The sequence below is a fragment of the Xiphophorus maculatus genome, chromosome 18 (genome assembly GCF_002775205.1).
Source record: "Xiphophorus maculatus strain JP 163 A chromosome 18, X_maculatus-5.0-male, whole genome shotgun sequence".
NCBI classification, from domain to species: Eukaryota; Metazoa; Chordata; class Actinopteri; order Cyprinodontiformes; family Poeciliidae; genus Xiphophorus; species Xiphophorus maculatus.
In genome coordinates this window covers 7,677,381-7,691,047 of record NC_036460.1, presented here as the reverse complement: position 1 = coordinate 7,691,047, position 13,667 = coordinate 7,677,381, and the positions used below count along the sequence as shown (strand labels likewise).

General features: G+C 36.2%; 1 protein-coding gene across 2 annotated transcripts in view; it reads left to right on the top strand.

Moving 5' to 3' along the window:
- The window catches only part of gbe1 (1,4-alpha-glucan branching enzyme 1), a 126,049-nt gene extending 113,036 nt beyond the window's left edge, over nt 1–13,013 (top strand). For both annotated transcript variants that reach the window (XM_023351518.1, XM_023351519.1), the window contains one exon: nt 10,778–13,013. In XM_023351518.1, coding sequence (XP_023207286.1) covers nt 10,778–10,840 — 63 coding nt within the window. In that variant the 3' untranslated portion in view covers nt 10,841–13,013. The remainder of the gene's footprint in view (nt 1–10,777) is intronic.
- Nucleotides 13,014–13,667: the final 654 nt, after the last annotated feature.

Here is a 13,667-nt window from a genome sequence, read left to right as displayed (position 1 = left end):
GGGACCCTTCTGCACACGCGGCACCCAATCTCCTTTAAAGGCGGCTTCATAGAGACTTGACAATAAGAATATAGTCTGGAATAAAGCTACTTTTTCTCCTCCTCTTCACACCTACCGGGTAATGACAAGAATAATCAGACAAAAGCCACTGCGGGGGATGCAGTAAGGTGCCCACATCATCCATGTTTTATTTAACAACTAATGCTTTCAAAGTCTGCTCAAACTTCTTTTCTCCCGCCTTTTTAATGTGTCTTGACTGTTCTCAAGCTTCCTCGTTACAGAGCGGTAATAAACTCCATATCTTCCAGGAACGCATCACACTGCAGCCTGTGAGTGCACATAATTAGATCAAGGAGGCAAAGTCAGGAGCATTCTTGTATCCTGGTAGACTCTGGAGAACAGTATGTAACCCTGACACCCAGTGTTTGCAAATCTGGTCAGGGCTTACTGTAATCTATTTAGGCCTGTCTGTGGAATCCTTTTCTACGTTATCAAAGAAATCAATAAGGATAAAACAGATCCAACTCCTCAAAACAAACAAAGGAAAATACCAACATAGATCCTAAAAGAGCGTATAGATTGTACACACAGTGCATTGCAAACCTTTCCACATTTTGCCACATTGCAACCACAAAACGTAATGTGTATTATTCAGACTGTTAATGAAAGACAAACATAAACTAGTGCATCATTGTGAACTGATAAGAAAAATATTAATTGGTTTTTAAACTTTGACCAGTAAAAATGTGAGAAAAAAATGTTTAGGGAATTTAGAGTGAAGCTAATATATAATTGCATATAGTTTCATTACACAGAGTGAGAAATACTTACGGCCTTTATTTGACAAAAGAAATTCTCCAGAAAAACAGTTCCGAAAGCAAAATATGGGAGTGCCATTTTTCTGATTGAACAAATAAAGACTAATTGTTTTAAATAAGCAAATTAAAACATATATAAAATTACATAGATCTCTTTAAAAAAACGGATTTGATTTGAAGTCATGTGGTTAAAAAGTGCCATTACCATCACCCAGTATCTGTCAAAGTAAGAAAAAAAATACGGAATATGGTCAAAAGATAGAAAGGTTTTGGAAGCTCTTTTTTTTTCTTAAAAAACCATCATTGTGATGTTTTTTTTTTTGGAAAACATCACAAAAAGAGTTTGGATTGTAGAAATCAAATTGTGTACCCATTAAGGAATTGACCATTGTGCACATGGTTTTTGGTTTGGTCAACCAACATGGATTTCTCTGTTAGCAAGGTATGTAATATTAAAGGTTTCAAAAGAACCCAGAGCAACTCATAAAGGCCATTTTCAAATAGCTTTTCTGTGACTGAACAAGATGGGGGAAGTTTGAGACAAGAAAACGACCAGACCATTGAGCGTGTTTGAATGAGAAACATACTGTTTCATCAAAGGCCATAAAGACCTCATTGTGAGATGTGTTCAAAATGTAGTGGATGTTTGGGGGTTGTTTTACGGAGTAGAGTTGAATAGCCTTTCATTACTGACATGGCAATTTAGCCTGATTTATAGAAGAGAAATCTTAAAGGAAACATTTGAATATCATTTTGAATAAAACTACAACAAAATGGTAGATGTGCACTGGAATAAGGTGGCCATTTTAAGCAACCATATTTTTTTAAAGCTGCTTGGAGAGGAGATTTGCATTTAAGCCCAATACTATTTTGTACATTTGTAGTTTTTTTCATTCTCTTTTTACTTGTGTGTAAAACAGCAGTTTTTTCCACCTACCTTTAGGCCATTTAGTACCAGATATGACAACTGATACTTTTATCTAATCATCTATAATCTTATTATAGTCTACTGTAAGATGCTGTGATAAGATAATGTGACTTCAATACAGATAACACTTTAGGTCCAACTTACATTTATTGTTGTTTACACACACACACACACACACACACACATATTAACATGTTGCATGAAAAGCTACATTTTTAGACCTTCTTTTGATTCAAGCGTGAAAAAAAAATCAACTAATAGATACTCCAACGTTGGTATGTTTTTCACATAATGTCTTTGTATGCCTTAAGAATATTGCCAACAGTGTTGGGCTTAAGAGCCGGACTGAACATCAAGACATTCTCCTTCAGGGTTATTTGGGAGAGTTATTTAATCATTTCTGATTTCTAGATGTAATTATTGCCAAGTTTCAGTCATATTATTAAAACATGACACACTGATCTTAACTGAAAAGTGAGGCCTGTAGTATATTCAATATCATTTGTGATTCTTTTCTGACTCCCTGGATGAGCCGTTGCTTTGCTCTTGGATTCATTTTGGTAGACTAGCTTCTCCTGGGAAGATTGGTCTCCATTTGATTTTTTCTCTATGACTATAATCTACATTATCTTTATGTAGTGGGGTTGAGTCCCAAAGCTTTAAAATGACCTTGTGACCCGTATAGCAGTCAATAACTTTGTTCTTCACCTGTTTTGGAGTTTCTTTAAAGTGTGGCTTTGTATTTTGCATTTTGGTCTTTTGACCTACTCAGTTGTCAGATATTTACAATTTAAGCAATTTCTTGAATCCACAGGTCTCACGGTAATCAGACCTGGGTGATTCAAGGGAAATACATTTTAAAAATTAAGAAAATTTGGGTAATTTATTATTTTACAAGGAGAACATTAATGCTTTCACAAATGGACAGTTCAATTTGAATATCTTTTTTTTTCCTTTTAATGAATTAAATCATCTTTCAATCATCATATTTTCACTGCACTGCATGTCGCTACAATATAATTTCTCCCAGCCCAGCTCAAGATTATTTTTTTAGTTTTATATAAGAAATTTTGCACATTTGTTAGTTTTATCTATGTGCAAAAGATACTGACATTTAAGGAGCACATAATACCATCCATTCATTGTCTATAACCATATCTTTGTGAAACTTTTGTTAATCGTGGCAGTTTAGATCAGCAGTATGTCTCATTAAGGGCAATATGTAAAAGGGAATTGTTTTAAATGGATACAGATAAAACTGAGTGAAATGCTCTCATTCTCTTTATCTGGATAAAGATCCTTCAACTTTCTTTGTCTAAGAGAACTGACAGTTTGATCTCCTATGGGGAGCCTTTTATTAGGCTTTTGTACATCAAGAACTACTATTGAACAATTACAGTATATTAATTTAACTTGACAGAAACTTTTAAATACTCTGAGAATAAAAACTCCCTCAGTGAGGAAATTTTCGGCTATCCTTCTTGGAGTTTGTGTCACATGTACAGTTTTGTTTGAGTGTTCTAATGTCAAAAATGTAATGCTAAGAAAGTGTGAAGAATAATTAGCTGCTCTGAAACCTTTTGATAAACTTTGCATGCATCAAAGGGGGTTGTCTCCTGTGACAGTTTCTCAAAAAGAAATTAATCTGAAATACGAAGGAGAAGGAAAGTGAAGAGAAATGTAGCAGGCTTGTGGCAAATGATCAAAAGCCGTTCATTTCCGTGGCGCAGATCTAAGACCTGACGTTGATGAGGAGGTATGAACTAACAGAATAAAACTGTGACAGCAAGCAAAGGACCTTCTTCGTACTTTTACATACATATATAATATCCAACAGAGTGCTGTTAAATCCTCTCACACCTCTTTGCACTGCATCACAAAAGTCTAGTTTTTCACATATCAATTACAAGCCTAAACACTACTATGTTAAATGTAGTTTAATGTGATCGACCAACAGAAAGAAGTGCAGAACTGTCAATGATAAAAAAGGTATAGATTGTCCAAAAACTGTCAACAATGTCATTTATTACCCATCTGTCTTTTATACCACTGTAATCCAGTTACTGTTGCTTGTTCCCATCTTCTGCACCCACTAGAAAAAAGAGTGATTAACTGTACAAGTCAAGAAGAACATGCAGACTCCAAGTAGATAGACTAGAAGCTTGCTGCACAAAAACAATGCTATCAACATTCAGCAGTCATTTAAAGAAAAACAAATAATCTATTGGCAGTATCTGTTTGAAGGTTTATTTTAGTCAGATTGTTTAAATATCCAGATTGGAAAACTTAAGAAAAATTGGAAGGTTGAAGGTTTCACACCAGTTCTCAAAATCCAATATGGCTGAAAAATTTTTTTTAGACAGTTTAAAAAAGGTTTTAAAAAAAGCTTTTAACTATGCTCCTTCAATAACCATCTAATCAAAGTGATTAGAAGTCAAAACTTCAGGAAAACAAAGTTTTGTGTTACGTTAGATAGACTGGTCACTAAGCAACCCTCAGTGGTTTTAGGGGTTTTACCTCATAGAGCGGACGCAAAGAAATGTTTTCTTTCTTCACTGCCCTATAAATAGTTCCATCTATGCTGTACATGCTTAAAAACAATACTGCAGCATGATGCTGCCAGCACCATGTTTCTCCACAGTGATGATGTGCTGAGGGTGATATGCAGTGTCAGTCTGTCACACATAGCAATTTCCATGTTGCCTAAAAAGTTACATTTTGGAGACATTACACATAGGTGGACCTTTATTAATGAAAAGACTTTTGAAATAACTCGGTTTCACTTTATTTAACATGTAGGGAAAAAACAAGTCTGAATACAAGTGGACACTAAACCTTCCACCATCATAAGCCATGTGTAATTCTAACAATTTTGAGCTCATTTTTGTTGGTATATTGCAACTGTAATAAAGTGCAATTATGTTGTGGTCACAATGTGACAAAATGACTAGAATTTTTATGTAATTCATACTCCAAACTGCAAGTGCACTGAATGGAAAATAGTTTATTGATTTCACCTTTTTTCTTCTCAAGATTACCCAAATAAAAATAAAATTCATCAGAATGGAATGTTTTAGCTTGACAATCTAGTAACCCTTCTTGTGAGCATATAATCCTCTAAATCCAAAGCTTAGCCAACCTCCAAGGCAGGTTTTGAATTGTTACCCTGCCAGATTCTTTGTCTGCCTAATATACAAACTACATGTTGTCTACAGAAGTGCTTACAGCAGGTTGATTCTTGTTAAGTGAGTAATGGAGCCAAACAGAGACATGTCTGGAGAGTTAAAGTGCACAGATAGTCAGGCAATGCGTTCACAAGCAGCTGGGGTCTGGAGAGCAGAGAGTGGATGTTCCAGCGCAGCGCCTCATGAATCCTTTATCAGTGTGTTTGAACATTGATCAGATTGAGTATTAGCCCAAAGGCTGGACTCAGCTCTTGAGGGGAGTGCAAAATCCAAGTTCTCTCATGTGAGCACGCAATGAGGCAACAAAAGAACATCCGCGAGACAAAAGGAGGCAAAAAAAGGACAAAGTGTGTCGGCAAACTTTCTGCTAATCCAATATTTAAAAGCGAAATCTACTTTGCTTCTCTCTCATCTCATTAAGCTGTGCACCTGTGATGGAGTAAAGTGGAGATAAGGTTTTTTGTCCTACAGTAAATGCTGTTTGATCCGACGGTTAGAGGAGCCTGCTGTTGCCTAGATATGAGATGTTCCTTATGAGTGTGGGAATGAAATGTGCTTTGAGAGTGGCTGAAGTAGTAAACACCTACTCCTAATGAGTAATCAGAGGCAGCAGAGGCTTTGCAGACATGTTCAAACAAATCCCAGAGGACAGTTTGCCCTGACGAAAAAACAGTAATGCATCGAGGAGAATTAAGTTGAATATATCTGAGTAATTCATTTGAATATGTAGTGAGTGAGTGGATGGGAATGATGATTCATAAATCCCCCACATGATTTAACCGGGGATGTGAAGTCATTAGCAAGGAATATCAGCAGGGTTATCACAGATGATGCGTTTGTGAAACCGTTTTACACACACTCTCTACTGTTATTTATTAGCAGAAATCAAATTTTTCATATCCTGTTAGGAACTAGTTCTTGGCACTTGCACAGTGGTCAGCAACTTTTATCATATAAAGTGAGGATTTTTATTCGGCTCCTGGTGAATAACGTGGAGCCGTTAAAAATCAAATGGCAAATCAAAGATTTAGCAGCTTTGATTAAGCTGCAAAATCTACTTAACCCAATGTTAAATGTTTGTATCGACTGTCCATACCTTATCAATCAAAAGGACTGAAACAGTATTTATGAATTAAGTTATCAATTATGCACCAGTAATTAAGCAAAATAAACCAAAAGAATGAATATTCAAGTCCAGTGATTGTTGTTTGAGTCAAAAAATTACTCAAAAGAGAGAAGTGTTGTAAACGATTAAAGAAAAAAGAAATACTGGAATATGAAGTGGCTACAAATGGTTTGCTCCATTTACATTCAAAATTAAATCTATTCTATATGTGTGTTCTTAATATATATAGTATATCGACTTATATGCACTCACATTTTTTGTACGTTTCTGTCGTATTATTATAATTTAATTCATAATAGTGTACAAAAGTCTTAAATTTGAGTTTGTGAAATCTAGAGAAACCACAAATTGTTTAAGTTAATAATACTCATCTGCTGCAGGTTTGTTTCAAAGCTTACAAATAAAATGCATTCTGCACAACATACCGGCATAGTCAGGTGTGAAAAAGTAGAAAAAAGAAGAAAAAAACCACAAAGTTGTAAAATAAAAAAAGATTTAAAAGTAACGTAATTAAGGGCAATAAAAATATTTGCATGGTACTGTAGCTGCTGTATGCACCTTATGAGATGCTTCTTGACATTGCTGCAGTTTTATGCTCACTATAACTAGAAGAAATGCCAGACTTTCTTTTTGAACAGCTTTTACTGAATACTGAATTATTTATTATTAAAGACTTTAGTATTTCGTTATATTGAATCTTCGGATTGTGGAGGGAATCCTGTAACATTTGAGTTATGTCAGCAGATGAAAGTCTTTAGCTGTGTTTGTCAGAATGTATGTTTGAAGTAATTTGTTAATTTGAATGCATTCCTCGCTTCTCTACATTTTCCGTTTCATTCAGAATTTGTCACTGTTTGTCACACTATCCGTTTAGTGGAAATAAAAGCTGTTGACATACTCCAGGTTTGGCGCAGTGGTAGCTTTTGTCTGAACAGGTGCAGCGATTCATTCTGGCTTTTCTTCCCTCTGTGGTGCCTTTGCATGCAGACTCTCCCACTGTGACTGTTTAATTAGGCACCAATGTCTGTGTCAGTGTTTCAGCGGCGGGCTGCTCGACTCCCTCAATGACAAACTGTTGCCAAAGAAACGCATCCACGGCGAGCTCAGATCTACTGATGCTGAGGGGCGGCTGGGAGAGTTCAGCAGGGTGATTGAACTGTTTACAACTCTGCTCACTTTTTTTAGTGCTCTGTTGGGGAAATATCACATCATTTATGTCTGTCTTGCTTTTCCTTTGGCATGAATCTGAAGTGACTAATGATACACGATGGCTTCTCGCCTCCAAATGACACTGTGAATATCAAAAGAATTGATCAAAGGCTTTATTAGCCACACGGCTTGAAAATGAGGCCCTCACTAGGCCGACTCTTTGTACCATATATATTTAGGCAATCTGACATTTACAAGCTTTGTTTGTTTTTCCTGCCTCGTCCACAGAGCTTCTTTTATATCAGTTTATGCCCAGTGGCAGATTGTGTATCTTCACACAAGCCCATATTTACAATAGATACACAGGCAGTATTTGGGAGATAATGAGAAACAGTTATTGCATTGATTGGAGAATTTGGAAATTAACATTTTAGAAGATGGGGCGCCTCCAATTCATGCACAATTCCTCTTTTGTGAATGGAATTGCTTTGGATTAAAAATAAAAAAATAAAATTTCAACCAAATTAACAGAACAATTGAAAGCTTTAAAAGGCTTCCAACATTAGAAAGCTATCCCTAAATTGTTTAAAGAAATGGATATAAGATCTAAGTGCAGACAAAAAAAATATGAAAGAATTTTTCCCCTGCTATGTGATGTTGTAGGCGATCTCTGATGGAGCAGTTAAAGTATTTTAGTTTTTTTTAATGTTTTTGTTAGATTGTAACATATTTCAACTAGCTAAAAGCAAATATTTTGCGGTTTCCCCTCATATTGTCAGACCAAATATAATTCATGGATACATTTGCAAGGTTAATGGTTTACTTTTCCTCCAGGCAGTAGATATCATGAAACATTTTTGTCAAGTCTTTCTCCATTTATTAGCAAAAGTCATGATAAAATATTTACTATGTTTATTTTCAATGTGCTGAGATAAGCTTTTGGTGTGAATTCCTATATTAATTTTATCTCCACCCCAGTTTGTGTTCAGTAACTGTGATAGACCTTAAAACAAGTGTGTGTGTGTGTGTGTGTGTGTGTGTGTGTATATAATATGTAAGGACCATATTTTAACAAGTACTATGTTGTTAGGGCCGACTGCTCCAAAAGCGGGGGCCACGCGCGCGTGTGTGTGTTGGTGCACCATCCTGTGGAAAGTGTCCAGTTTATTTGGACACTTCTTTGCATGAAATGGCAAAGTTCTTTGCCCACACATTTGTTGGACAAGTGTTTTAAAAGGCTTCTCATCAGCAATTTTTTTTTGTTTATGTTGTGTTAACTTTGATTGAATCAAAACAAAAGCAATAAAGATACAAGTCATAATATGTTAAGTTAGGTAGATAGAGTTTCGAAAATACAATAAAGTGTTTAGGTATTGTCTAAACTAAGTACATTTTAACAGATAATAAAATGCACAACTAAGTGACAGACAAACAAGAATGTTTTTTGTATTTCTGAAACATTTTGTCTATAAGTGAACAAATGAGAAGTGCTGGGTGACCATGTAAGACACGTGTGTCAAACTTGAAGCGAGCCAAATCTGGCCCACCTTAGACTCTGGTGAGCCACATAAATAGAACCTTCAAAATAACAAATATGTTCTTAAACATTATTTTACCAATTTATTAGTATTTAAACAAGTTAATTTGCATTATCAATAGATTTGCCTCAACCGGCCCAATTTTGATGGGCCGGTTGAGGCCCATCAAATGAAGATGAGTTTGGCACTCCTAAAAGATATAATATGCTAACATCCAGTGTCAAACAAATTACAATACTTTGACAAACATATGATTTTAAAAAAGCTCATTAGCTCAATTTTTCAAACATCTATAATTTTAGACATTTTAATAAGTTGAACAAATGTAGATAAATAAATTAAAGAGATGAGCATGTTCATGGGTAGATGAATGGAACTAATAACATATTTTCTATCCAATAGCATTGTGAGGATGAACAGTATGACTGATTGACGGACTGTGTCCATGTGGTTTTGGGAAGGAAAAGAAAACATTTGTAATCTCAAGCGGGATCACAATCACTCAAATCTACTTTTGATTGACATCAAAAAATGATGTTACAAATGCATTAAGCAAGACTGCCAAATAGTCGCATAAGACTGGATTATGTTGTTGGATATTTGCTGCCAGCACCTGCATTACATCCAGCTTGATTGCAGTGAGATGTGAGTTCATCTAAAACAAAAGAAAAACATTATCTGATCTAAAGGAGGAACATAATAAAGAAAAATATGATCCTTAATGTACTAATCAATACTTAGCTTGAGGTTCTGATGTAAAGCCTCATCCTTAGCACTGATCTACCACTTTATTAGGTATACCTATTCAACTTCTTCTAATAGCAATTCAGCCAATCACTTGGCAGCAACTCATTGCATATGCGCCTAAACATGGTGAACACAAATTGCTTGAGTGGTTGGTGAGTGCATAGTCTTTCTTGCATTATCAAAAGGTTATTCAATTGTTCGACAAAAGCACTACTTCCTGTGATAGTGCGTGGAGCAAAAAAAAAAAGCAACAGAACATGCCTTGAATTTCCAAACTTCCCTAATCCTCTTTGAATTGCTTCAAGTACTATAATAACAAATTGTCAAGCCTTTACACAAAGAAGCTTTCCTGTAGACGTTAGGCCAAAGTTTTTTTTTCTTGACAAACTACACTTGCAGCACATTCAATTGTTACTCAAATGTGAAAGCCACAAATAACATGAACTTCACGACTCAACATCTTTCTAAGAACTGCTTCGATCAAGCAATAAGTCACTGGAATTGGTAGAAATGCTACGCAGCACACAAATTTTGGTTGCCCTTTCAAAATGGTGCTTTTTGCATTTTGGTCCCTCAGCAGGTAGGTCATCTTCTCATGTATGTGTTTCTGCTCCCCTTCCCTTGTCTTAAATAATTTAACATAGTCATCATCACTACTTCTAAAATCTTTGCACTGAGTCTAATGTGGGAAGCCATGTGGTGGTTTGGTTTTTGACCCTGGGTCTGCATTCCAGACACAACCTTCAGCAACTTTTGATTGATGTAAATGTATTAGTTTCATTTGTTTTGGTTTTTTTTGTCAGGCGCTTCAGAGTTGCATTCCCCAACCAAAAATATCCGAAATGTTGTCGAGGGGAGAGCAGCAGTGGGATTTGGACTTTAACACCCTTTTGCTCAGTTTCCTGACTCTAGTGCCATCCAGAGGCCAAGGAGCTGCAACGCTGTCATGTTAATTATACCTTCCTAACCTTGACGGTTCACTTTGATCAAAGCTGTGGCGTTTGTCTCCTATCAGGACTTACTTTTTTGCTCACATGTGAATACACCTCTTTGTCTTTTTCCTCCTCCTCATCCTTCCCCAGTTGACACATCGACCTTGGTTAAAAAGGACAGAAAAAGTGTCTATGCCTCATCATGAGGCACTACCAAGTGTCTGTGTCACTTCTAAAAAAATATATACAATAAACTTGAAGATTTGGTAATCTCCAAATTGGTGATCTTGTTAACATCATTAATCTTCAGTTGTCTCACTTTTCTTTCTTTCTCCCCGTCTCTTTCTTCCTCAGGTCTACATCCCCTGCAGAACAGCTATTGTCCTGGCCAACGAGGAGATAGATTACTGTTATTAGAGGATGATTGTCTCCACAGAGACCAGGATTGAGAACAGATTCCAAGCTCAAACTGAGTGTTAACAATCACCTTCATCTTAAAGTGTCAACCTTGCACACCAGCCAAAACCTACTTTTTTTTGTCTCTGAGCCTTTTTCTGAATGAAGGGGTGAAAGTAAGGCGTCTTAAAATTGTGTGCTTTCAAAATACCATCTGTAACCTTAGACGGTGTGTAACCCCATTTACTTCAGATCGGTCCATTTGGGAAGCGTCCAACCTATCCGAGCAGCTAGATGCTAAAAATCAAAAACCCTGCCGAGTCCATCCGACACTAGCCAGCAGCTATTTCTCGGCTTGGTTGCATTTGGCTTGTCATCTGAAAAACACGACCAGCAACTGTGACAGAGCCAGCACTCATTTATTCAAACATAAAAAAAGATCAAAGAAAATAAAGAGTATTTCAGACTGTTAGATGTGCTGAAACAGAAGTGATTTGTTTGGATTCCTTTTTTATTAGAATAAAATACAGAAAGAGACACCAAAATGCGTGTGTGTGTATGTAACCACCTGTGACCCGTCTGTGTTCAACATTTCCTGTCTACAAATAAAAAGTCCCTTGCACTAAATAATGAATTGATAGATCATTTTGTCTTGTATATTGTTTTTTAAAAGCTACTCAATGTATATAAATGATCTTGTTTTTTATTCTCTGTGAGCCTTTTCACATTTTGTCACATTACAGCGATAAACCTCAATGCATTCTGTTGGAATTTGAATTCAAAACCAGCCGAAATTCGGAGTAATTTTGACGTTGTGGGAAAATTACACATTGTTTTCAAAATGTTACACATAGTAATGTGAAAAATGTGGCATACATAGTGTGTCAATGCTTTGTAGAAACACTTTAGCTGCATTTATAGTACGCAATTCTTTAGGGTTACATCTCCACCAAATTTGCATATTTACTGAGACATTTCCCTATTTTTTTCTTTTCAAAGTAGCTCAAGTTTAGCCATATTTTAGATTTTAGTATGTCAATAAAAATACATTTTTAAGTCTCATTAAAGATTCTCAGATGGATTTATCTCTGGACTTTGACTAAACCATTCTAGCACACAATTAGGCTTTGATCTGGATCATCTGTTAATTTAGGTGGCTGCTTATCCTGAACTCCACCTCAGTCTTACGTCTTTTGTTGCATACATCAGGGTTTTTTTTTCATGATTTCCTTCTATTTAGCTACATCCATCACGGTTCACTTTCTCCTTTTCATACAAGTGTCCCTGAAGCATGATGCTGCCACTGCCATATTTTACAGAGAGGATGGTGTGTTCAGGTTGTAGTAGCATCTGATCTCCTCCTGCCTCTCTGCCAGCACCTAATGGCTAAGGTGTACATAAATCACACACCATGCAATTTATTATTAGATGTTAGATTGGATCTCAGAGCACATTCAAATCCACTTCATATTCCTTGGATGTTGTACTGATTTATTGACCACTTCATTTATGAATAGTCATCAGTTTGCCATTTTAAAAATCAATTTGTTCAGTTTTTGCATAAAATAAAAGCAACGCTTGTGCTGAAATTACCCAATTTTTCCCTTTGCATAAAGTTTTCTGCTGTCATTTTACTGTAAAATTCTCAAACTACATCCCACTTCAAAACATTGACACCATCTCTCAGCATACACCAGCGTGAGACAGAAGACAGTATTACATGTGTGACTCACATACTTGACTACCTTAGGAAGCTGTGTGTGATTTATGTACACCGTGCTCATTAGGTGCTGTTGCATTCCCCTGGGATCGTTCCCGAAAACCCCCCCCAAAAAAGCAAGGGAAATCCACACATAGAGCGACGTGCCTCTTTCAATTAGTTGTGACTTTTGTGACTTTTGTCTCAACTTGCTTGATTATCGAACAGCTCTAGGAGCGCGGCAGTGCTGTTGTGTGAGAAGGTTATTGATTAACTTAAATAAACCGAGGAACATCGCTGATGCTGACTGTTGAACTCACACACATTTACAAAATGTCACAAAGTATGTTGTGAAAATAACTGTGATAACAGATCTCCTGCCAGTCTGTATATTCACTTCATTTTCAATCTCTTTGGAGTCCCTTGTTGCTTTTGGATGTTTTTAAGCGGCTTCCAAGTTGAATGAATAAAGGGGAAAAAATGTTTGCAAATAAATGCAGATTTTCAGATTATTATGATCCACACCTTTTGAATTGGTTCAGTCATCTAAGGTGTATACTGTAGCTTATGGTGGGTTTTGATCTGCCTTCCCCGCAGCTTAAAGAAAACACATTCAAATTCAATACGATTTTCCTCTATTTAGTCAGAAGTATCATGAACATGTCATTGCTTCTGTTTAAGTATTCAAAAAGAAAGAACTTTCTCCACCTCTTAAATTGCTCAGAGGATCATTTTGCATATATTATAAAGCAACAAGGTTGTGCACCTGTATTAGAGTCTTTAATCACCCGGTATCTGACCCAGTGTCACTGTCATTTTGCTGCTGCCACAACCAATTTTCCTCTTTTGTTCTCTGAAGAACGTCTGATGTCTCATAAACTGTAACTGTTTTAGCGTTTCTCTTTCATTACTAATAAAGATTTTAAAAAATCACAGTCTGTCAAACCAAAGCAATGTGAATAACCTGGATGTCTAGACTACTGATCCCTCTATTGCATCCTTGACATAGTATGGAGGGAGGTGTGTGTATGTGTGAGAGGGTGGGGGTAACTTTTGGCATGCTGATGAAATCAGAATGTTACCTTGAGTAAAAACATACCGATTTTACAATACCATATTTGCAAAAAGTAACACATTGGATGATCTAAA